Here is a 25,181-nt window from a genome sequence, read left to right as displayed (position 1 = left end):
AAAAAAAAAAAAAAAAAATTAAAGCTTGAGTCTGGCACGATAGAGAATCTAAGTCAAAAACACAGAAAGAAAGCTACTCTCCCATTTAGGATTGTTTAAACGAGAAGTCTTAAACTTTTTTTTTTTTTTTTTAAAACAGAGTTCTTTAAAAAATCTGACTAAAACTAGTGCCCCATTTTACAGAAAACTTCACATATACTCATGATTTCTTATATCTTTCAGGGGATCTCTAGATTTCCCTTTTTTGGGGGTGGAGTGGGGACAGAGTCTTGCTCTGTCGCCCAGGCTGGAGTGCAGTGGTACTATCTTGATTCACTGCAGAACCTCCACCTTCTGGGTTCAAGTGATTCTCCTGTCTCAGCCTCCCGAGTAGCTGGGATTATAGGTGGGGTGGGGGAGGGGGTCACGACGCTTGGCTAATTTGTGAATTTTTAGTAGATGGGGTTTCACCATGTTGGCCAGGCTGGTCTTGAACTCCTGACCTCAGATGATCCACCCACCTCGGCCTCCCAAAGTCTTGGGATTACAAGCATGAGCCACCATGCCCAGCCTAGATCTCCCTCTTTTTCAGACTCTAGATAAGTGATCCTTAATTTAATTATAGCTCTATACAGAGGCAGAAGTCCAAAGTGGATGACCTCACTGAATCCTCATTACATCATGGTGGGGGAGGGCTTGAAGTTTCAGGGGGTTATTTTCTTTTAGCTTTAAAGTCATAAAGACTGATGCCCTTTGGCCATTCTTCTTTATTTTCTATTTATCTGATATCACAGGAATGCAGTCATTAGAGAAAAATGTTGCCAAAGGATAAGGATGGCTGCTTAGAAGCATTTTTGGAGGCAGCCAATGTCATTTGTGAAGGTGGCAGAGGCCACCAAAACAAAGGCTAGGAAGGAGGACAAATGCACTTCTAGAGTCCCCAACTCTCTTGGGCCTCCCTGTCTCTGAACCAGGGACTGGGGCATGGAGGACCTGGCATTCCATGGCAAATCGCAGGGATCTCCCCTACTTAGCCCAGGAGTGATGTGCCACTATGGCATTTGGACAAGCCTAGACTATTTAGCTTTCTTTACCAGAAGACTATGCCCATTCCCAGTGATTAAGGAACTACTCAGATCATTTCCGGACTTGAGATGAAGACACAAAGCTGGGAAGATGCTCTGGATGCTCAAAGATAAGATGACATTTCTAAATTGCCAGCACTAACCATGCTCTAGTCTTGCATACTCCTCTATGCATAGTCAATGAACTATGCGATCAGTATTAAGAACATTTTGGGGTAAAGCACAGGAGGAAGTGATGGAAAGAGAGTTCAGGGAGAGTACATTCGAGCAGAGTTACTCAAAGTATGGTCAGTCCACACACTGGTGCCAAACTCGGAATTGTTCATTTTGGTTCAATGATGAACTGAGTACCCACTGAGTGTTTAGAAACGTATAGAATTTTGAGACTTCCTGGCACACTAGCCCATCTCCTCCCTCCCTTCCTTCCTTTCACCTCCTGGGAAAAAAAAAGAAAAAAAAAAAGAAAAGAAATGTAGAGAACTCGACAGAGTAATTTTAGGTCTGTTGAATCTAGTAATAAATTTAAGCTTTTATTGTGTATGTCTACATTTTTAAATGGTTTTTTAATGAATTCATTCTTATTGCACTTTATGAAGGTATAATTATTTGACAGGTTTGAAATTTGGGAGGAAAACACCTGGCCCCTCAGCACAGATGATGTTAAAAGCAGTATTCTAAAGAATCATACATATATTCAGAAGCCTAGGAAAGGCATTCAAAGATCAGAACTATGAACCTTTCCCTCAGAATTGGGCCACATATAAATTCATGTAATTTTAAGTGGCATTTTTGTCACCATCTAAGAGGTCTGTTAGGAATGATCAATTTGCTATTCTGGTGACTTTTCTTATTATGTCACATAGATATTGTGGTTTTATCAGAAATAGAAGAAAGTGAGTACTTTCAAACCTATATTTATAGTTTGCTGGGCCTTTGAACATATTTTATAAGCATTTACTATGAGGTGAGAATGGCTATCTCCATTTTAATAAAGAAACTGAGGCACATGGAATGACCATAATTGAGATGCGTTGAAACCAGGAAGCAGGCCCAGAGTTCCTGTCCTTCCATCATCTGGTATGGCTTAACATCCAGACCCTGGGCTTCCTCCCCAGAGGAGATTATGGGGGTTGGGATTGTGTTCGTTTATTGTTTAAAGCTCTTAGTATCACGAATAAATAGTCTATAAAAATAATAGGCAGCAAAGAAAAGCAAACATATTTCTTTAGCAATGCATTAAAGTATCTTACAAAAACAAGTTTCCACATGCTGAACTTTTCTTTCACTACAAATAGTTGTGGTCTTTTGTTGGGAAAGAATCTCAGAAAATGCACAATAATACATTTCAACTAAAAATAAAGATTGCATTCCCCTCTTAAGGAAATAGAAAGTCTGTGTGTGTGTGTGTGTGTGTGTGTGTGTGTGTGTGTGTGTGTGTTTAATACTAGTATTTATAGACCTAAGGGAGTGAGTGCTGCTAGAATTCAGAGAAGCCCAAAGATGAGAATTGAATGGTCCCATAGGGAGAAACTACTGAGGAATTGAAAAAAGCAAGTAATGGTTCCCAGCATTATTTTAAAGCCATCTCAATAGATGCTGATGGTTCTACAGCAAGTAGCAAAATTGTGGAAAGACAACGTTCACCTATGAACATACATAGCTGAATCCTTAAATATTTTTTCACATGAATGATTCTTCAGTACTGCAGAAAACTTTGTTTCAGTCAAACAAAGCTACTTGTCATCGCCCATCCACAGCATGCTCATTCTTGCTTCCAGGCCTTTACCCATTACATTCTTTTTGGAGAATGCCTGATTCACTTTACTTATATTTGTCCTTTTTGTCTTTTAAAACACAGCTTAAAGCTCTGCTCCTCCAGAAAGTCTTTTCTAATTAACACATGTAACTGACTCAGTCATTCCCTTGTGGCACCAATCTGTACATTTTATACTATATTTCTATGCAGGTATTTTGCTTTATAGGTGCTTTTGGACCTGTGGGGTGTGTGTGTGTGTGTGTGTGTGTGTGTGTGTGTGTGTGTTCAGGTCTTGGTGGTGAAGTGGCAAGATGTGGTGGATAGGCGTCTGGTCTACTTAGATTGTGAGACTCTTGAAAGCAGGGACAATTCCTTCAGGTTGTGGTGGAGTCAGACATATTTCATAAGTATGTGTGACTTTAGGCAACTCCCATAGGATTGTTGTGGGGATTAAACAACATGACAAACGTGACCTGCAGGGCACCCGGTAGGTGTTCAATAACAGAAGTGCTCTTTTTGTGATTCTAGTACAAGGCTCAGTATGGGAGCTCTTCACTCCAGATTGCTAGTCTTCATGGCTATTGCTATTGTGGTTGCTTAATAAAAATAACCTACATTTATTCTTCTGGGAGAGTTAGATGGTCATTGAAACTAATGCTGGCATTTAGGACACACCTTGTCTTTCACTAACTACTTAACTTCTTTGGGCAGGTTGTTACAGGCATACTTCATTTTATTGCACTTCACTTTATTGCCCTCCACAGATACTGCGTTTTTTACATATTGAAGGTTTGTGGCTACCCCGCACCAGGCAAGTCTATCAGCACCATTTTTCCAACAGCACGTGCTCACTTCATGTCTCTGTGTCACGCTTGAGTAATTTTCACAGTATTTCAAACTTGTTTCTTATAGTTGTATCTTCTATGGTGATCTATGATCAGTGATCTTTGATATTACTATTGTAATTGTTTTGGGGAGCTACAAACTGTGCCCATATAAGTCGGCAAACTTAATCTATAAATGTGTGTGTTTTGACTGCTCTACCTACTGGTCATCTCCTCATCTCTTTCTGTCTCCTCACTCCCTCCTATTCCCTGAGACACAACAATATTGAAACGAGACCAATTAACAATCCCACAAGGACCTCTAAGTGTTCAAGTGAAAGGAAGAGTCACATGTCTCCCACTTTAAATCAGAAGCTAGAAATGATTAAACTTAGGAAGGCATGTTGAAACACCAGGTATGCCAAAAACAAGGCTTCTTGCACCAAATGTTTAGCTAAGTTGCAAATGCAATGGAAAAGTTCTTGAAGGAAATTAAAAGTACTACTTCAGTGAACACATGAATGATAAACAAAACAGTATTACTGCTGATATGGAGAAAGTTTTAGTGACTGAATAGAAGATCAAACCAGCCACAACATTCTCTTAAGCCAAAACCTAATTCAGAGCAAGGCAGTAACTCTCTTTAATTCTATGAAGGCTGAGAGGGGGTGAAGAAGCTGCAGAAGAAAAGTTGAAGCTAGCAGAGGTGGATTCATGAAGTTTAAGGAGAGAAGCTGTCTCCATAACATGAACGCGCAAGGTGAAGCAGCAAGTGATCCAGAAGGTCTAGCTAGGATCACTGATGAAATGGCTACACAAAACAACAGATTTTCAATGTGGAAAAACAGCCTTCTATGGGAAGAAGATGCCATCCAGGGCTATTACAGCTAGAGAGAAGAAGGCAATGCCTGGCTTTACAACTTCAAAGGATTGATGACTCTCTTGTTAAGGGCGCATGCAGGTGGTGACTTTACATTGAAGCCAACACCAGTTAACTGATCTGAAAATCCTAGGGCCCTTAAGAGTTATGCTAAATCTACTCTGCCTGTGTTCTGTAAATGGAACAACAAGGCCTGGATAACAGCACATCAGTTTGTAGCATGATTTACAGATGATTTTAAGCCCACTGTTGAGACCTACTCCTCAGAAAAGAAGATTCCTTTCAAAATATTACTGCTCACTGAGAAGGTACCTTGTCACCCAATAATTCTGCTGGAGAGGTACAAGTGGATTAATGTTTTTTTCATGCCTGCTCACACAACATCCATTCTGCAGCCCATGATCAAGGAGCAATTTGGGCTTTCAAGTCTACAGGCATATTAATATCTTGTAAGGCTATAGCTACCATAGACTGTGATTGTTCTGATGAATCTAAGTAAAGTAAATTGAAGAGCTCTGGAAAGAATGTATCCTTCTAGATTCCATTAAGAATATTCATGATTCATAGGAGCAGGTCAAAATATCAACATTAACGGGAGTTTGGAAGAAGCTGGTTGTAATTCTCATGGATGAATTTAGGGGTTCAAGACTTCAGTGGAGAAAGTAACTGCAGATGTGGTGTAAATAACAAGAAAACTAGAATTAGAAGTGAAGCCTGAAGATATGACTGAATTACCACAACCTCATGATAAAAGTTGAAGGCATAGGTAGTTGCTTCTTATGGATGAGCAAAGAAAGTGGTGTCTTAGAGAGATCTACTCCTGGTGAAGATGCTATGACATTGCTGAACTGACAACAGTGGATTTAGAATATTAAATACACATAGTTGATAAAGCAGCAGCAGGGTTTGAGAGGATTGACTCTAATTTTTAAAGTCCTGCTGTGAGTAAAATGCTATCAAACAGGATCATCTGTTAAAGAGAAGTCTTTTGTGAAAGGAAGAGTCAATGAATGTGGCAAAGTTCACTGTTATCTTATTTTAAGAAATTGCCACAGCCACCCCAGTCTTCAGCAACCACTACCATGATCAGTCAGCAGCCATCAACATGGAGGCAAAACCCTCCACCAGCAAAAAGAGTACAACTTGCTGAAGGCTCCAATTACAACTTGCTGAAGAATCTGATGGTATTGTTTTTAGCAACAAAGTATTTTTAAGTTAAGTACCTTATTTGTTTATTCATAATGCTATTGAACACTTAATAGATAAATATAGTGTAAAGATAACTTTAATATGTACCGGGAGACCAAAAAATTTGTGTAACTTGCTTTATTGTGATACTTGCTTTATTGCAGTGGTCTGGAACTGAATCTGCAGTATCTCTCAAGTATGTCTGTAGCCCACAAGCTCTCTCCCAACCATCAACATGGCAAAATTTCTCTCCACTTCTGCATATAGGTGCCTTTCCCTCTTACCATTCCTCACAACACATACCCTCTAGGCTGTATGTTACATGTTTTTACTATTTCTTTCCTATTTCTAGTTTGCTGTTTGTCTTAATTCTGATCTGATTTCATCCATACAAAAACATCAGGCAAGCTACACAATACATTTTGTCCTGAATGCTGTCTCTATGGCCAGACCTGATTTTATTTCACATTTATAGCCCAGTAAGTTCACATTTATTCATATATTTTTATGTCCTTAACACTCCTCTCCATGTCTCTGTTGCACTAATGTTCTCACACTCAGAAAGCTACAGTGGTTTTTAAAAGTGGAAACGAAAAGAAAAGGGAGATATGGATGTGGGAGTCAGCAATCATTATGCAGGTGCCTGTTACCCAGAAATGAATGAAAAGAAGCCTGGGTTCAGGGTTGGAGGGCCTGGATTTCCAGATCAATTTGTCGTGGAATATATGCCATAAGACAAACCTTTTTACCTTTTGTGCCTGGGTTTCTTCTTTGGGGAACGGGCTAAGAATACTTGTCGGTTTGTAAGAATTTTAGGCTGAATTACTGGAGATGATATAAACAGAGGGCTTTAGAAAACCCACATAAACTTTAGCTCTTAATAAAGATGATGATGATATACGTTGATGTTTCTGTATGAAGCCTTTTCTTTATCTTTCTTTGCCGCTAGTGCCCTTTGGACAGTTATCAATTAACACTGTATTTTGTTCTTTAACTTTTCATGTTACTCTATTATGACTGCATGTTCCTCAACTGCATGCACCATATGACCACCTGTAGAAATGATTGTAAAATCATTAGTACAGATCCTAAAATAGTTACTTTTCAAGATTTTATGCTTGAAAAGAGGCTGTCATCTTTCATTGTTTTAAATGCTCCTTTAAGGAATGATCCAGTTTGATGAACAGAAGAAAATACTGTTATTTTTACTATTACATGTCTGTTGTTTGATCAAATATGGGATTATCCAATTCAGTTATCCATGCAGTTCATCAAAGTTGTTTCCAAACAGATTATTCTTAAAAATAAATCATCAAAAGACAAAGATTTACCACCACTGAGAATATACAAAACATCAAACTACAGGTTCCAGAGCTCTTGCATAATAAATTCATAAAGTGTAACATCACGTCATTGTATTAAATATACGCTTCCTCAGAGTGACTACTTTGAAAGTTCATCTCAAATTTTGCTATACAACTCTTGTTGTATTTATGTAAAATTTTGGGAGGCCAAGGTGGGTGGATCACGAGGTCAGGAGATTGAGAACATCCTTGCCAACATGGTGAAACCCTGTTTCTACTAAAACACAAAATTAGCTGGCTGTGGTGGTGCATGCCTGTAATCCCAACTACTTGGGAGGCTGAGGCAGGAGAATCGCTTGAACCTGGGAAGCAGAGATTGCAGTGAGCCGAAATCACACCACTGCACTTCAGCTTGGTGACAGAGCAAGACTCCATCTCAAAAAAAAAAAAAAAAAAAAAAAAAATTAAAACTTTTAGCATAAACCCCACCCCTGGTCCTTTTAAAAAAAAAAAAAAAAAAAAAAGTAATTGCAACATGTTAGCATCATACCTCACACCTAGTGCATCTTAGAATAGAATAGAACTCATAGCACATGCTCAATAGTATGCAACTGATTGTGGCTTATTGTTAAGAGTTTGATANACAAAGATTTACCACCACTGAGAATATACAAAACATCAAACTACAGGTTCCAGAGCTCTTGCATAATAAATTCATAAAGTGTAACATCACGTCATTGTATTAAATATACGCTTCCTCAGAGTGACTACTTTGAAAGTTCATCTCAAATTTTGCTATACAACTCTTGTTGTATTTATGTAAAATTTTGGGAGGCCAAGGTGGGTGGATCACGAGGTCAGGAGATTGAGAACATCCTTGCCAACATGGTGAAACCCTGTTTCTACTAAAACACAAAATTAGCTGGCTGTGGTGGTGCATGCCTGTAATCCCAACTACTTGGGAGGCTGAGGCAGGAGAATCGCTTGAACCTGGGAAGCAGAGATTGCAGTGAGCCGAAATCACACCACTGCACTTCAGCTTGGTGACAGAGCAAGACTCCATCTCAAAAAAAAAAAAAAAAAAAAAAAAGTAATTGCAACATGTTAGCATCATACCTCACACCTAGTGCATCTTAGAATAGAATAGAACTCATAGCACATGCTCAATAGTATGCAACTGATTGTGGCTTATTGTTAAGAGTTTGATATGACAGAAGTAGATAATAAAAGAATGGTTAAACATATTACAAATGAAGTACACTTTTTCGTATGTAAACAAACCTGGATTCTAGCCACAGTAATCTTCTGAGATGCATATTCTATGATTGTAATGCTTTTGAAAGGACACATTTATAACTTTAGAAATTTAGATACTTGTTTCAGTACTAGAAAAGGAAGACATTAGTAAATAGTGGAAAAAGTTAATATGGGAGTCTTGGCAATTGAGTTCTTAAGTAATGGATGGCAAGTTCCCAATAGGTGACTATACAGGGTCAATTTGGAAAGATTAAGGGACACTTAACCTGGGTTCTTCACTTATGAGTGGCAATATACTAAAATCATCTGAAAGAAATTCAGGATCTGAAAACATATGTTCAAATTCAGACAAATGATTAAATCTACTATTCATTCATCTGCTTAATTAATTGAGCAACTCCCATATGCTAGGCACTGTGCTAGGCATTAGAGATACAGTATTGGACTGAATATTCACAATTGCTTTATTTTAGTCATTATTATAATAGCTATTAAGGAAAAGTAGAATATACTACTAAAGTAATAGGGGGCTTGGGTTTTATGAAATGGACAGGGGAGAGCATTCTAAAACTTTCTTTATCTGAAAAAAAGTACTGCTAAAATGGTTATAATCAAGCTGTTTCTACTATTACAGAATTACAAAGTTTACACATCAACTTTGATAAACTGCATTGGTAATTAAATTGGATAATCTCAAATTTGATTAAATGGTTTCAGTCTGCTGAAAGGCTTTTGCTTAGGTTATAATGTAGACTCCTATTTACCGTATGATTTTTTGCTGAACTACAAAAATATTATTTAGCACTAACAGAAATAGAAAACTATCAGTTATAGAAGATAAAGCAGTTCATAATGATGAAATGTAGTAAGTGTACTGGTGTCAATATAATAAAGCTGGTGTAATATTACAAAATGTAGATCAAATATAAGTCACCTGCTCAGGAAGTCATCTTTATTATGGTTTTCAAGTACGTAAGCTAGTTGTGGAACCAGTTGAAGCTGTTTATACAAAAGCTTATTGGAGAAAGGCCAAAATATTAAGGCAGAAAGCAAATTACTATTGGATTGGAGACTAGATCTAGCTGCTGTAATTCATTAATTTTTTTTTAGAAAAGTTAAACCTGGGTGCTTGTGTTTGTTGAAAGAGTAATATAATTAAGACATAACAAAATGTTATTTGTATAATGGGAGTCTCTGTTTTGAACTGTCTAGACACTGAAAGTACCTATAAAAATGTGAACTTCATGTGGGTGGGGATTTTTGTCTATTTTGTCTACTGCTGTTTCTGAAGAGCTTAGAATAGGCCCTGACATTAACAGAGCTATATATTTTTAAATTAATGAATGAATGAAAAGCAAAGTAAAAAATGGTGTCAATATTTATGTAGAAAAGGAAGAAATCAACAAAATGTCGGTGATGTCACATTTAACATAGAAAAAAATAATTTAAAAGCATTGAATAAATTGAGTTTATATAAAGAAACTACAAAAATAAAATTTTTATATTAATAAGGTAAGTATAAAAACATGACGGAACAATTCACTTAGCGTGTCATCTAGGAAATCAAATATTCAAATTGCAAGTCTATTTAAAAGGGCATTGAACTACATTATGTGTAATTTGTAGTCACAAATGCCAAGTGAAAGACAACCAAATTCCTACTTTAGGGAGGCTACCATAAGACTTTCAAGAGATTGTTTTGCTTTCTATGTGACTTTACAAAACTACAGTATGGAAGGTACAATAATGTGGGTATAACTATACTGATACATTTATGAACTCATATGCAACCATTGTTCCTTTGAGATGATGCTATGAATGTTGATTTTCACCTGCACTTTTCCAGCATTGCTAAAGACCAGTGCATAACTCACTGCAGTATAACTTCCATGTGTCTTGTTCTTTGTTCTGCTGTGCCAACTTGCACTGCCAACTGATGCTGTGACAGTCTGCTGAAAGGCTTTCACTTAGGAAGAGCCACCCAATTTCTGGGGACTGTTCCCTGGGGTTGACCACCAGCTCTATTGCCTCTAGCGTTTCGTTGTCATGTCATTTCATTTTTAATTTTTTAACCTACTTTTGAAGTGTTTCCTCCTAACCAAGTACAGTACACCTTGGTTTATGCAGATATTCATTTAAAAGACTTATTGAAATATCAATGATCAGCAATTCCTATGTATGGATAAAAATGAGTAATTACAGTAAAATCACAGAGCAGTAAAATTAGTGGCACTATGGTAATCTGTAGGAGACAGAACAGAGTCACTTTGCTACCCAGTCAATAACATTTATTGGGAAGATACTTTGCATACTGTGTAAACTCTTCTCTACTCCCAGTTGTAGACTTTAATTATCCTCCTATATTTTCAATTCTCCTATATTTTCAATGATGCTTCTTAGAAATTTAAAAGAATGTGGAAGTTCAGGAGAACATACAAGTCAACAAAAGTCATTTAGGAAATTGGGTATCTACTAATTGCTAAGCACTCTTCTAGGTTCTAGGCAAAAATAAATAAGACATATTCCCTTCCTTTTCCTAGTGCACAGTTGGATAAGGGACCAGCCAGGTACACAGTGCAAGGACAGCAACAGTAGAGGTATGTCCAAGGTACAGAGGTAGTGCACAGGGAGTGATTAATTAACTGTGGGTGTGGGGAGAAATAGCGGTGTCAGGATAGGTTTTGAAAGGAAGGTTTTTAAAGATCAACTCTGAGGCCATCAGGCAGGAAAGAGGGGAGGACATTCCAGGAAGACAGAACAGATGACACAAAGGCGTGGAGGAGTCAAGCAATATGGTGTGTTTGGGGAATTCCAAGCAAACCAACATTGCTGAACCTAGAGTGCTTGTGGGAAACAGGAGAGTAAACGACTCTTGGAGGTTATGTTTGTGAGGTGTGGAGTGGCACAAAAAAGCATTGTGGAGTGGCACAAAAAAGCATTGAGCTGATCCTTGCTTGATCTGACAGTTTATGTATATACTGATGACTATGAAGACAAGTATAGGTTAAATTATCACAAGGACTTTCCAGTCATTCTATGACAATATATACAATGTAAAAGGCAACCTCTTTATGCAGTTTTTAAAATACAATATATCGTTTCTTTTGAGGCTCTTGTCCATTTCAGTGATTCTACATTTTAAGTAGTGAACGTTGACACAATAAAAATTCACCTTACCAAAGACAGGCAGGCAATCAGGACCCAGTTTATTCGTGACAAGGACGGATTATTCTTTCCTGATGGACATTAACCTTGTTTCTCTTTAACTGAGACTGCTCTGTTACCTTACCTAACTGTCCATCCTGTAGTTTCCTGTGTGGTTAAATGAAAGATTATAAATAGCCTTGTAGTACCTAAAACAAAGTACGCCATCAACAAATAATTATTGACTGGCCAAGTCTATCAGACGTTGGATACATCTAAAGCACATGTGCAATTTTAAGAGTTTACTATTAATCTGCTGAATCTGTCACATTTGATAAATTCTTTGTTTACAAATGACTACAATCTGTTAATGCTCATTTGTATGAATTCAACATGTTTCCCACTTTGCTCTTTAAAAAGAATGCTATAAGGTTGACTGCTGCTAACTATTAGGTGAAGACTATTCCCCTAGAACAGCACAGCTTGGCATGTGGTAGAATGGTACCCAACAAGGGTTTATTGGGTACCACTCTACCACAGAATGAATTATTAATAGCTTATAATCAAGGCCTTCAATTCTTTTTTTTTTTTTTTGAGACGCAGTCTGGCTCTGTCGCCCAGGCTGGAGTGCAGTGGCCGGATCTCAGCTCACTGCAAGCTCCGCCTCCTGGGTTCACGCCATTCTCCTGCCTCAGCCTCCCCAGCAGCTGGGACTACAGGCGCCCCCCACCATGCCCTGCTAGTTTTTTGTATTTTTTAGTAGAGACGGGGTTTCACTGTGTTAGCCAGGATGGTCTCGATCTCCTGACCTAGTGATCCGCCTGTCTCGGCCTCCCAAAGTGCTGGGATTACAGGCTTGAGCCACCGCGCCTGGCCGGCCTTCTCTTCTTAAGCAACTAAGCCTTTTTATTCTCAGCTTTGACCATATGGAAAAGTACTGTCCAACAGAGATATAATGTAATGTAAACCACATATGTAAGTTTATATTTTTTAGGATCCGCATTTGAAAAAGTAAAAAAGAAACAGTTGAAATTGATTTAATAATATATTTTATTTAACCTAGTATATCAAAATATTAGCATTTTAATATGCAATGGTTATAATATTTATTAAAGAGATATCTTACTCTCTTTTTTTCCTAAGTATTTAAAAATGTGGTGTGCATTTTATATTTATAGCACATCCCAATTAAGGTAATAAATTTCCATCGAAATACTTGATCGGTATATAGATTTTAGAAAATTTACAGTTGAAAAGGTAGATTCATATACTTAACATACTTTCAAACATAACAAAATTTTCAGTCACTGAATCAAATCGGTTTTAAGTGTAAATTATTTGAAATTAACTCAAATTAAAAATTCAGGCAACATGTTAAGAGCTCAGTAGTCACATGTAACTAGTACTGGACCCGGTAGTTCTAGAGAATTCTACTCCATAGGGCTGACGGTAGGCAATGCTCTTTTCCCACTTTTCACTGTATTTTGGCACTTTTAGATCTTTATTTCCCTTTTGTTTTGTCAGTACTTCAATTTTCTTCTGAAACTTTCATTACCCTAACACATTAAGTTAGGAATCTGTGAATTGAACATGCCACATTTGGTTAATAACCCAAAAGAAAATTACTCAAAGCCTTAAAATATTCCTTTTGTCATTTCTCCATAGTCACAGGCACAGAAGCTATATATAGTAACAAAAAAATTTTGCTCATGAGCATTTTCATTTTTAAGGACTAGGGTTAAACAGTATTGACTCCATCACAATAATGCCTCGTCATTTTTTTCCCTCTCCCATGTTTAAGGATCTATCTACCAATGCCATTTTAAGGGGACAAGAGCTCATGTAGAGACAGACAGTAATTCCTTTTGAAAAACATACTGACTTTTTTTTTTTTTTAACCTGGGCAAAGTTCATTTTCACTTAGTTTTCACTACATACCAAGCTTAAAACCGTAGATATTAATAAGGATTATTTGAATGGCTTTTTTTTTTTTTGATAGAGTTGTTCTATCCAAAAAAACAATTTGGCTAACTAGAATTTGGTTAGTTAGAATTATGGATTCGAGCTACCTAGTAATGACTCTCTTTGATAGAAACGTTCTTTGGGGATTGACTTAAACAATAAATATCCCTTATTATTATGTGATATTCTGTAAATTTCAATATGTGAAATAGTGAGCATTGTGTAGAAAATAGAGCTAAAGAATTTGTCCATGGCTTTTAACAGACACTTTAAAATCTGTGGAAGCCACTGTGCCAGAATCTGGGGCTCTCCTTTGAGCTCTGTCTCGAATTAGTCGTTATATCTTAATGGGGTGAACCTATGGTTTCTGTGACTGGTGCAAGATTGAACAGCACCACATATTCCAGTTATCTTCTTCTGTATCTTATTAACCTGGTGCATCTGTGATCTTGAACAAGTTAACTTAGTGGAATTTTGTAAAATGGAAATAAATATGCCTGTCAGGGTCACCATGATTATAAAGATAGAATAACATGTGAGTACACTTTGAAGAGCAAAATGCAAACTACCAGCTGAAGGAATGATTCATATTCCAACGGGGCTGAACACCTTTTCACAGATACTTGTTTATTGCTAGGTTAACTCAGGTACTATTGCAACACTGGGTACCCTTGTGTGGCTGCAGCAGTCAATGGTGCCGCTGACACTGGTGGCAGCCCCTACAGGCAGCCGTCGCAATAGTTAACCAGAAAATAACCAGAAAAATACAAGAATATGCCCTTGCAACTTCAAAACATCTTGGTGATTCAGGATTTTCTGCAGAGGGAATGTAAATACTTGACATTCTCAGTAACACATCACAGTTCAGGATGTAGCATTGCAGTTCCGCCGCCTGAATTCTGTTTGAGAAGTGGTGATGACCACCAAAGGGATCTTTTTTTTTTTTTTTTTTCATTTGATTTGTGAAATTGGGACGTGGTTACAAGAGAAAATGCTAAAGGAATAAGTACATAGATGGTGTTCTAGAAGTAAATATAGACTGGGTGAGAATTGTTTCTTTCCTCAAAGGATTTTGTGTTTGCTATTTTAGGTCTTTTGGATTTAAAATGATTTAAGGGTCAAGTGTTAACTTTTCAGAAACAACTTTTAATGAGTCAGGATAAAAACCATCTGGTGCAGGGGTTCTTCCTTCAAGGAAATTCAGGAGAGACGAGAAATTTCCCACCATCATAAGGATTCCGTTGGAGGCTTACTTAAGTAGCTCAACAAATGAATGTATCTACTCCTATCTTTCATTCCTTTTGTCTTCCTGCCCATCCACGAAAGGAAGTGAAAAAGAAATGTTGCAAAGAATAGAGAGATGATAAGGTTTTCGTTCTAGAGGCTGAATGTGCAAAATGTAAGCTCTCAAATGAGATAGAAAAAAAAAAGCATCCTTGCTTATAAAAGGCGAATAGGTCCTGGACAATGCACTACAGACGCGGATGCCTGCAGGATGTCATGAGGCAGGTGGGTGGAAGTGTGAGGAAGCCACCTGGAAGAGGGAGGACAGGGCCCAAATCAGACACAGCTCTCCATCCTCCCTAAACAGGCTCGCCTAAGTGACACTTCCTTGTGTCCCAGGAAGTGACGATCAGCCAGTGTAGATGCTGTGACTCGCGGGTCTCACCCACGCCGGGGGTGCTGCGGGGCGCCCAGAGCGACACGTCTTCCGTCGGCCCCATTCCCGAAGAGGCCGCGCCGTCGGGGGCTGAGACCCACTTGCACTGAGTCTCCAGCCGCCCCGCTAGGCTGCTGGCGCTTCTAGGGGCTTTTGCGCTCCTTGCCAAACTCTGATGGTGACCCTGAACCTAATGGCTCCCTAGAGAAGGGGACTGACAGAGGGCTCAGGCGAGGACAGGGATTGAGAAAGCGTGGAAACGGGGGAGGAGGAGTAGAATTTAAGAATGGTAAAAGTCCCGAGGTAGGAGAAAAGGAGGGGTAGGATTCAGGGTAGGATTGAATCCAATTCTCCAATGAAACGGACCAAAAAAAAGAAAGAAAAGAAAAGAAAAGAAAAGAAAAGAAAAGAAAAGAAAAGAAAAGAAAAGAAAAGAAAGAAAAGAAAGAAAAGAAAGAAAGAAAGAAAGAAAGAAAGAAAGATAAAAAAAAAATGCCACTTATTCACATCAGCTCTCCCACCCTCAACCCGGCAAAAACCAAACACGAATAAAAATAAAACCACCAGAGGCTCTTAGACGACCGTAAACTCTGCGGGTGGGGCACGAAATAAAAATAAACACAGGGACAGGCGGGCAAGAGAGCGCGGGAGGAGGAGGAGGAGAGGGAGGAGGAAAAGGAGGAGGCGGCCCCGCATCCCTAATGAGGAATGAATGGAGAGGTCCCCTCGGCCTGGCGGCCGCCACGCCGGCGGCGGGCCGCCAGTGCCTCTGGGCGCTCGGCGTGCCGCGCCGCCGCTGCTCCGCGCGCGGCCCGCTCGGGGGCCAGCTCCCTCTGACTGAGGCACGGCGGCGGCGGGGCTGGACGGCGCGGACCCGAGCCGAGACATTCGCGCCGGGGAGGCCTCCGGGCCGCCGCCGCGCTGGGCCCCGGGCGCGTGGATGCGGCTGGGCCGGGCGGCGCCGCACACCTGAGGCGGGGAACTGGGCGCGGCGCGGGCGACGCTGTCAGGGCCGCGGTTCCTGACGCCCAGGCGCTCGCCAGGACCAGCCAGGCAGTGATTTGAGGCACCGGGTTCACCTTCACCCATGGCCCGGAGAGCCTAGCGGGGTTCGCCGCCGCCTCCCGGCTCCCCTTCCCCGCCTCCCACCCCTCAGCGCCGCATCCTGCCAGCCTCGACGCCCCGCCAGCGCCGGGCAACCGCCTCGCTCGAAGCCCTCCCTCGTTACTGTCCGCGTACCCGGCGGCGCCACCGCGGGAAGCGGCTCCCCCTCCTCTTCCTCCGCGTCCTCTTCTCTCTCTCCCTCGCCGGGGCCGCTTGTTGCACCGCTCCGCGGCCTGCGGGAGCCGCTCGCCCTGGTCTTGTGCTCGCGTCCGCACCCCTTTCCTGTCGCCCCCGGGGCCCGCACCTCAGCCGGGCCGGCGAGACCCCGGCCAGACCCCGCTGCCCGCACAAAATGTCGGCCCGGACGCCATTGCCGACGGTGAACGAGCGGGACACGGAAAATGTGAGTAACCGGAGCCTCTCTCGGGAGCGGTGGGGGCGAGACCCTCCTCTGATCCCCACTTCACTCGCGCTTGGGCCGCCCCCCGTGCCTCCACGCGGCCACCCGGGGCAGGGTCTCCACCTGGAGCCCGGCATGATCGTCACCCACAGCTCAGCCCTATTCTTCATTCCAACCCCATTTCGCTTGTTTCCCCTCAAGGGTGAGGGTGGGGAACCGTAAGTAGCGCCCTCTCGCTCGGAGGTGGTCCTCCAGGAGCGGATGGGGTGATGGAGGGCAGAGAGGCAGAATGGGATGGCAGAGTGGGCAGTCAGGATTGCTTTATTTCTACCTCTGCATTCTGTGCCCCCACCCGAATGAATGCTTGCTTTACAATAGCAGACGAGCCGGCTACCTCTCTTGCTTTTCTGGATCTTTCAATCCTTTGCACCCTCCCCTCCTCCCCCCGCATTGCCCCATGACTTTGCTTTTTGTAACATTGTGTCCACATTTTGGGTCATGGGCCCCAAAGGGAGAAGGATGGGAATGGAAGTGGAGATGTGTGCGTGTTTGTATATGAGTTTATCTTGCTGTGACACTCTTAGTAGAGATGAGTAGAAGAATTTCACGAACAGCATCTATGGCCCTGGGGTTACAGCAAAATGTTGAAAAGCCACATGAAGCCAAGGGCTTTTTAATCTCTTCCTTAAGTCAGTGATAATGATGCAGGGCAGGTTTTACTTTAAATATCTCTCCTCCTTCTTGAAGTGTCACAAGGTGCACATCTTTGAAGGAGGGATTTTCTATGTCTTTGATCTGATTGCCCTCAGGAGCTGTTATCAAAATGCAGATGTCCCTGGCTTTTAAGCTCTTGAAAAACGAAAAGAACAAGACCCCTTGTATTTCCACCTTCTGAAAAGTACAGTTTTGTGTGTGTGTGTGTGTGCGCGCGTGCAAGTTCCTTTGTGGGAAGGTTTTCTTGTTTTTTTTTTTTTTTTTTTTTAAATACTCAAGACCTGTAAATAGGGCTTGGCTGATTTTCCGACTGATTTTTAAGGACCTAGAGGGGTACTAAGTTTTGGTCAACTGTCCAGACCTCTGTCTAGTTCTCATCAGCCGTCCAGCTTTTGATGTACCACTGACTTCATCGGGTTGGTAAAATAAAATAACGAAGCGCTTTGGTGTTTTTAGACAAAAGGCATGAGAGAAAGGATACAAGCTCACTTCTGAGTTGTTGGAGGGGGTATAAACAGATGATTTCATCTTAGGAGGGGAGCACAGAAATTTAATATAATTATACAAAGAAGAAATTCCAGTAAGAGACCATTGTTAGAGGACCTGTGAAGATGTTTCAGAGTATGCTTTTGTCTTCTCTAGCGCCGTGCATTTAAAATGGGAAAGATAGTGTAAGGCTGCTGCTATCATAGATTAGAATCATTTTAGTACAAATCAGATTAGTTCATCTGCATCATAACTATTTTAGAAAATATAATTGATACACAGTTTTGATTGAGAGATTGAACAAGGTCAGAGAAAAAGATGGATATTTTGGTTTAAGTTGATTTTAAAGCCGAGTTGGCACGGAATTTTTCTAACAGGAACTCTAAAAAAATGCCTGTCATTCAAGAGTGTGAATGAAAAGTAAGACAGATGATAACCTTTGTTTTATTAGCAAATTACTGTATGTGTTAACCCAGGAAGAATGGAAAATACATTGTTTTATTTTCTTTTAGATTTTATAGCTCTTCTCATACTTGTATGAATAAGGCACTTCATAAAGACATGAGATATAATTATAGAAATATGCGTTAAGGAATAGTACAAAATGCAGCTTCTCATGTAAGAACACACAAAAAAGGATTTTAAAGCTAAGCAATAATAGTATGATAAATTTTGTTATGAGTACCTTCTGAAAATGATTATGTTGTGTAAACTGATTTGCTGTTTCTAAACATGTTATTTCAAAGTCACTTTTATGGTCTTGTGCCTTATTGTGTTGTACATAATGATATCTCCATTTAGCTTACTCTACCCACATCCTTATTTTCTCCTAATTGCTATGGAAAATATCTGTTATATGACAACTGTCAATAAGTATGCACTCAGCACATTCGTTTGTTAGGTAAAGGGTTGGGAAGGGGATAGAGAAGTAGTGTTTAAGATCTCCCACCCCCACCCCCGCAAGGAGCTTACAGAAATAATAATCCCCAACAAATAATGTATAGTAGAAGACATTGTGTAAATAGGGCTAAATTGGTTTATAGGTGTTATAGGTGTTTATCAAAGAGGCCACCACTGATTGCTACTAAATCACCATTGGTGACTCTCTTTATTCTGTAGTTGGTAGTAAATGGCATCATCCGTTTTTACTTCTCATCCATGAAATAAAGTAACAAACCTGCTTGTTAGCTAATATATTAATGCCAGTATGGCAGTCAAAATGTATGTTTGTTTGTAGTTATTTTCAATTACATGACATATTTTTAAACTTTTATATTCATATGACTATTAAAGGGTTCTAAGTCCTTTGGTGTATCAAGGATGCTAACCAAAAACATTTTATTATCCTTAGAAATTAAAATCAACAAATACAGTAATTTAAAACACCATCTTGATATTTCGTTGTCATTTGCAGTTAATATAAACATTTCTTTGGTCATCCATATAACGTATTTGGATTTTGTCTCCTTGGGAATATATATAATATCTACCCTTCTCAGTGTCACTAATATATATTCAGGATAAATTAAAAATCCCAAAAGAGGACTATTATAGCACTGATCTCTTATATACTACTACTATATATAGTAGAATGAGAAAGCATTGCTTTTCTCTAAGGACAGTCTGTGTACTTTTTCAGGAGTATTTTCTTTGATGAAAGATCTGTGTGTGCCTTGTTAACAGGCCTAAATGGGCTAAATACAACAGGACAACCAATGATTAACTTTTAAGGCAATAAACACTTTGTAGTAAAGTAAAAAAATACATGTTGCAGATAATATAATCAATGCAAAATGTGTTTGATTTTAGATTATAAACAGTAAGTCCAGAAAAAGTAAAAAATATTTTTCGTTTTTTCTTGTTAGATTTTATTTGAATAATTCCACCATGGATGTAGATAATATATTATCATTACTCTTACGTGTTTTGAATGAAACAATAAAAAAATTTTAGTATTTGGGAAAACTCTGATTATGCTAATTATTAATGGGTCAAAATGCTCAGCCTAGCTATCTTGATGAAATTTTGATCAGTATGAAGAAAACTCTTTTGACTACTTCTTGGGAGGTTTTAAAATTGAATTCGGTTCGATTAAAAAGTCTTTGAAACCCCGTCTCTACTAAAAATACAAAAAACTAGCCGGGCGCGGTGGCGGGCACCTGTAGTCCCAGCTACTCAGAGGCTGAGGCGGGAGAATGGCGGGAACCCGGGAGGCGGAGCTTGCAGTGAGCCGAGATCGCGCCACTGCACTCCAGCCTGGGCGACACAGCGAGACTCCGTCTCAAAAAAAAAAAAAAAAAAAGTCTTTAACAAAATAAGACTCTTGATGTTGAGTCTTGTAACATACTGAAATTCATGGCGGTGGTTATAATGATTACCTATTGTAACTAAGGTTGCCATCAGTAGTTTGTCCTGTGAGAATCATTGTTAATGGCATGAAGAAGCAAGAGGAAAAGCATACCTTTGCCACTACCCTTGGATTTTCTCAGTATCCTGTGCATCCTTCACATGTCACAGTACTTATCACATAGCATCTAGTTGCCTGACTTTGTCTCCCTTAGTCTGTGTTGCCAGTGCCCAGCACAGTGACTAGTATTGGTATATAAGAAATCAGTGCTGTAACACCCCTTTTGAATTTTTTCATTTATCGCCAAAGTATATTGGTGACATTGGTGAGGGTAGACATTACGTATTACAACCTGAGAGGCTGAATGAAGCCTTCAGAGAGAAAATTTAGTGACCTACCCAACGTTAATAATTCTATCCTTCAAGGTTAATAATGAAAATCCGACAGCTTCCACTATTACTGTACTCATGCTATTACTTCTAGAACGTGTTTTTTTGTTTTATGTTGTTTTGTTTGTGTCTTAAAGATTTTAGAAGAGTGACTCACGCCTCTAATCCCAGCACTTTGTGGGGCCGAGGTGGGAGGATTGCTTGAATCTAGGAATTCAAGACCAGCATGGGCAACATGGAGAAACCCTGTCTCCACTAAAAATACAAATATGAGCTGGGCATGGTGGTATATGTCTGTAGTCAGTCACAGCTACTACAGAGGCTGAGGTGGGAAGGTTGCTTGAGCCCAGGAGATCAGGGCTGCAGTGAGCCAAGATCACACCGCTGCACTCCAGCCCAGGTGACAGAGTGAGAACCCTGTTAAAAAAAAAAAGAGAGAAGATTTTAGAAGAGCATATGAAGTGGAATAAGATCCTTTATTAGAGGAAGAACAGGATATGCCATCCTTATCCCTACTTCTGAACCTTTACTGTTTCCTGTGTGGAGTGCCTTGCACTTGTCCCTTCATATCAAATTTACAAATCCTTTATGGCTTGTCTCACTGTTTTAACAAGACTTCTGAAATGATTGCAGCTAATACTGTTGTAGCTGAACAGTGGTGGATGTATATAGTCCACATCACTGGTCTCTACAGTGGGTGTGCCGGGCAATACATTGGAAGAAGAAATGTATTTAATGTCTATCACTTCACTTTTGACCTACATGCTATTATTACGTCTTCTTTTTTTTTTTTTTTTTTTAATAAAATCCAGGTCGTATAGAATTAGACACATGATTTTAAAGTTGTTATTGTTGTTGTTATTATTTTTCTTCTTCCATCTCATTCTTTCCTTTGGGGGTCATTTTCTCTTTTCCTGATGAATATCTTTGGAAGTTCTTTTGGTGAAGGATTGTTAGTCATGAACTTTTTTAGATCTGAAGACATATTTTGCCCTAATTCTTAAAAGATAGCTTTGCTTAGTCTGTAACTCTAGGTTGATAGTTTGATTCCTTTCACCACTCAGAAGGTAGTATTCCGTTGTCTATTGATTTACATTATTTCTGTTCAGGAGTCGTCTGCTATTTGGTGTGTGATCCTTTCTGTCTGTCTCTATCTTATGTGGATTCATATGTCTCATCAGTTAGGGAAATGTACCAACCATTATGTCTTTGAACGTTACCTTACCTCTGTTCTATATAGTATTTCTGGCACTCTGGTTAGATGTGCTAAAATTTATCATTCTATCCTTCATGTTTAACCTGTCATTCATGTTTTTCCTCCTCTTTCCTTGTTTCTTTGTACTCCAATCTGTAGTATAACCTATGCTATAGTTACCATATATGTTTCGATCTTTCTTCAGCTGTATATAACCCTGTTAACCTATCTGTTGAATTTTTTTTCATTGTGGTAAAAAGCATCCATCAGATACACCCCACTCTTGTAACAAATTGTTAAGTGTACAGTACAGTATTTTTGGTGGGGAGGGAGTAGATTTTAGTGGTGGTAAGGTGGCAATTTTATTTTTTTATTTTTTTCACGTCTTATTTTTTATTTAATTTTATGATATGTATTAGATCTATTAGTGCATATTTTGGGGGTATATGTGTTAATTTGATACATTCATATAATCAAATTAAGGCAACTGGGATATCTATCACTTTACATATTGATCTTTTTATTATACTAGGAACATTAAAATTATTCTAGCTATTTTGAAATGCACATCGATTAATGTTAACTATACTCACCTGAGTGATCTATTGAACACTAGGTGTTTTTCCTTCTAAGTGTATGTTTATACTCATTAAGCAATCTCTTTTCATACTTCCCTTCCTACTAACCCTTTCTAGCCTTTGTTAACCACCAATCTACTCTATCTTCATGAGATCGCTTTTTTAGCTCCCACATATGAGTGAGAACATATTTGTCTCTCTGTACTTAGCTTATTTCACTTAACATAATGACCTCCAATTTCATCCATAGGCACAATATTGTACAGCACATCTCTAGAAATTTTTCATCTTGTGTGACTGAAACTGTGTACATATTGAACAGCAACTCCCTATTTCCCTTTCTGTCCAGACCCTGGCAACCACCATTCTTACTTTCTGCTTTGATGAGTTTGACTACTTTAGATACCTCACAAAAATGGGATCATGTAGCAGGATTTATCCTCTGTAACTGGCTTATTTCATTTTAGCACAATGCCCTTAAGGTTAATCCATGTTGTAGCATATGACAGGATTTCCTTCTTTTTTATAGCTGAATAATATTCCATTGTATTATGTACCTTGTTTTGTTTATCCATTTATCTGCTGATGGACATTTGGGTTGCTTCTACTTATTGGCTCTCATAAATAATACATCAATAAATATGGGAGTGCAAAGATCTCTTTGAGATCTTGATTTTAGTTTTTTGGATAAATACCCAGAAATGGATTGTATGTTAGTTCTATTGTTAGGTCATATGGTAGTTCTACTGGGTCAAATGGTAAGTCTATTTTTAATATTCTGAGGAGACTTCATATCGTTTTTCATAGCAGCTGCAGTATTTTACATTTCCACCAACAGTGCACAAGGGTTGCAATTTCTGTACATCCTCACCAATGTTTATTTCCTATTTTTATTTTATTTTTGTTTTATGGTTTTAAAATTATAACTGTCCTAACAGTTGTAAAGTAAATATCTTACTGTGGTTTTGATTTGCATTGCCCGGATGATTTGTGATGCTCATCATCTTTTTATATACCTCTTGGCCATTTGTGTGTCTTCTTTAGAGAAATGTCTATTCAACTCCTTTGCACATTTAAAAATCAAGTTTTTTTAATCAAGTTTATGTATAGTTTTGCTCATACTGTAGTGTGCTTTTTCACTCTGTTGTTTTCTTTGATGTGCAGAAGCTTTTAGTTTGATTTAGTCCTGATTGTCTATTTTTGCTTTTGTTGGCTGTGCTTTTGATGTCATATACAAGAAATGTTTGTCAAGACCAATATCATGAAGCTCTTCTATGTTTTCTTCCAGGAGTTTTATAATTCAGGTCTTAAATTTAATTCTTTAATCCCTTTTGAGATAGTTTTTGTGTATGATATAAAATGAGGGTCCAGTGTCATTCTTTTGCATATATATATATATATCCATTTTCCCAGCACCGTTTGTTGAAAACACTGTGCTTTACCCATTGTGAATTTTTGGGATCCGTGTTGAAAATCATTTGACTGTGTATGCATGGGTTCCTTTCTGAGCTCTCTATTCTGTTCTTCGTGTATATCTCTGTCTTTAAGCTAGTACTATACTATTTTGATTACCATAGCTTTGCAATATGTTTTGAAGCCAGTAAGTGTGAGGCTTTGTTCTTTCTGAAGATTGTTTAGGCCATTCCGGGTCCTTTGTGGTTCCATACGAATTTTATAATTTTTTTTGTTTCTGTAAAAAATGCCATTAGGATAGTTCTTTGTTAGTGCATAGAAATGTCACTGACTTTTGTACATTGATTTTGTAGCCTGAAACTGTTGAATTTGTTTATTCTTTCTAGCAGTTCTTTTTTTGGTATTTGGAATCCTTAGGGTTTTCTACATATAACATAATCTCATCTACAAACAGTGATAATTTTACTTCTTTCTGATTTGGATACCTTTTATTTATTTATTTTTTTCTTGTCTAACTGCTCTGCCTAGGACTTCTAATACTATGTTAAATAGAAGTGGCAAGAATGGGCATCCTTGTCTTGTTCTTGATCTTAAAGGGAAACCTTTGTTTTCTACCGCTGAGTGTTATATTAGTTGTGGGCTTTTTATATATGGTCTTTTTTATGTTGATGTAATTTTTTTCTATTTTATTTTGTTGAGTGGCGTTTTTAATCATGAAAAGGTATTGAATTGTGTCAATGCTTTTTCTGCATCTATGGAGATGATGAGGCAGTTTTAATTTTCCTTCTATTAATGTGGTATATATCACATTGATTTTTCTGTGTTGAGCCATCCTTGTATCCTAGGGATAATTCCCTCTTGGGCATGGTATGTGATCCTTCTAATGTGTCCTTGAATTTGAATTGCTAGGTTTTTTTTTTTTTTTTTCCTGAGAACTTTTATATTGATATGCATTAGGGATATTGACTTGTAGTTTTCTTTTCCTGTAGTGACTTTTTCTGGTTTTTGTATCATGGTAATGCTGGCTTTATAAAATGAGTTAGGAAGTATTCTCTTCTTTTTGGGGAAGAGTTTGAAAGGGTTGGTTTTAATTCTTCTTTAAATGTTTAGTAGAATTCACTAGTGAAGCCATCTGGTCTTGGGCTTATCGTTGTTGGAAGGTTTTTGATTCCTAATTCAATCTCCTTAATAGTTATAGCTTTATTTAGATTTCTGTTTTTTCATAACTTAGTTTTTGTAGGTTTATCAGGGTTCTCCAGAGAAAAAAATCCAGTAGGCTATACATAGATATATGAGAAGATTTATTATGGGAACTGGTTCCTGTGATTATGGAGGCCATAAAATCTCACAGTGTTTCATCTGAAAGTGGGAGAACCAGGAAAACCAGTGATATAATTCAGTCTGTGTCTGAAGGCCCAAGAGCCAGTAGCTCTGATACCTGCAAGCAGGATAACATGAATATCCCAGCTGAAGAAGAGAGAAAACTTTTCTGTTTTTTTTTTTTTTTTTTTTTTTT

General features: G+C 38.8%; 1 protein-coding gene across 1 annotated transcript in view; it reads left to right on the top strand.

Moving 5' to 3' along the window:
- Positions 1 to 15,840: 15,840 nt before the first annotated feature.
- Positions 15,841 to 25,181, top strand: part of MARK1 (microtubule affinity regulating kinase 1) — a 140,484-nt gene continuing 131,143 nt past the window's right edge. Inside the window, 1 exon segment of the mRNA XM_017870006.1 lies at positions 15,841 to 16,546. Coding sequence (XP_017725495.1) covers positions 16,496 to 16,546 — 51 coding nt within the window. The 5' untranslated portion in view covers positions 15,841 to 16,495.

The sequence above is a fragment of the Rhinopithecus bieti genome, unplaced genomic scaffold (assembly GCF_001698545.2).
Source record: "Rhinopithecus bieti isolate Rb0 unplaced genomic scaffold, ASM169854v2 scaffold_1673, whole genome shotgun sequence".
In the NCBI taxonomy this organism is placed as follows: Eukaryota; Metazoa; Chordata; class Mammalia; order Primates; family Cercopithecidae; genus Rhinopithecus; species Rhinopithecus bieti.
This window is presented reverse-complemented; position numbering and strand designations above follow the sequence as displayed.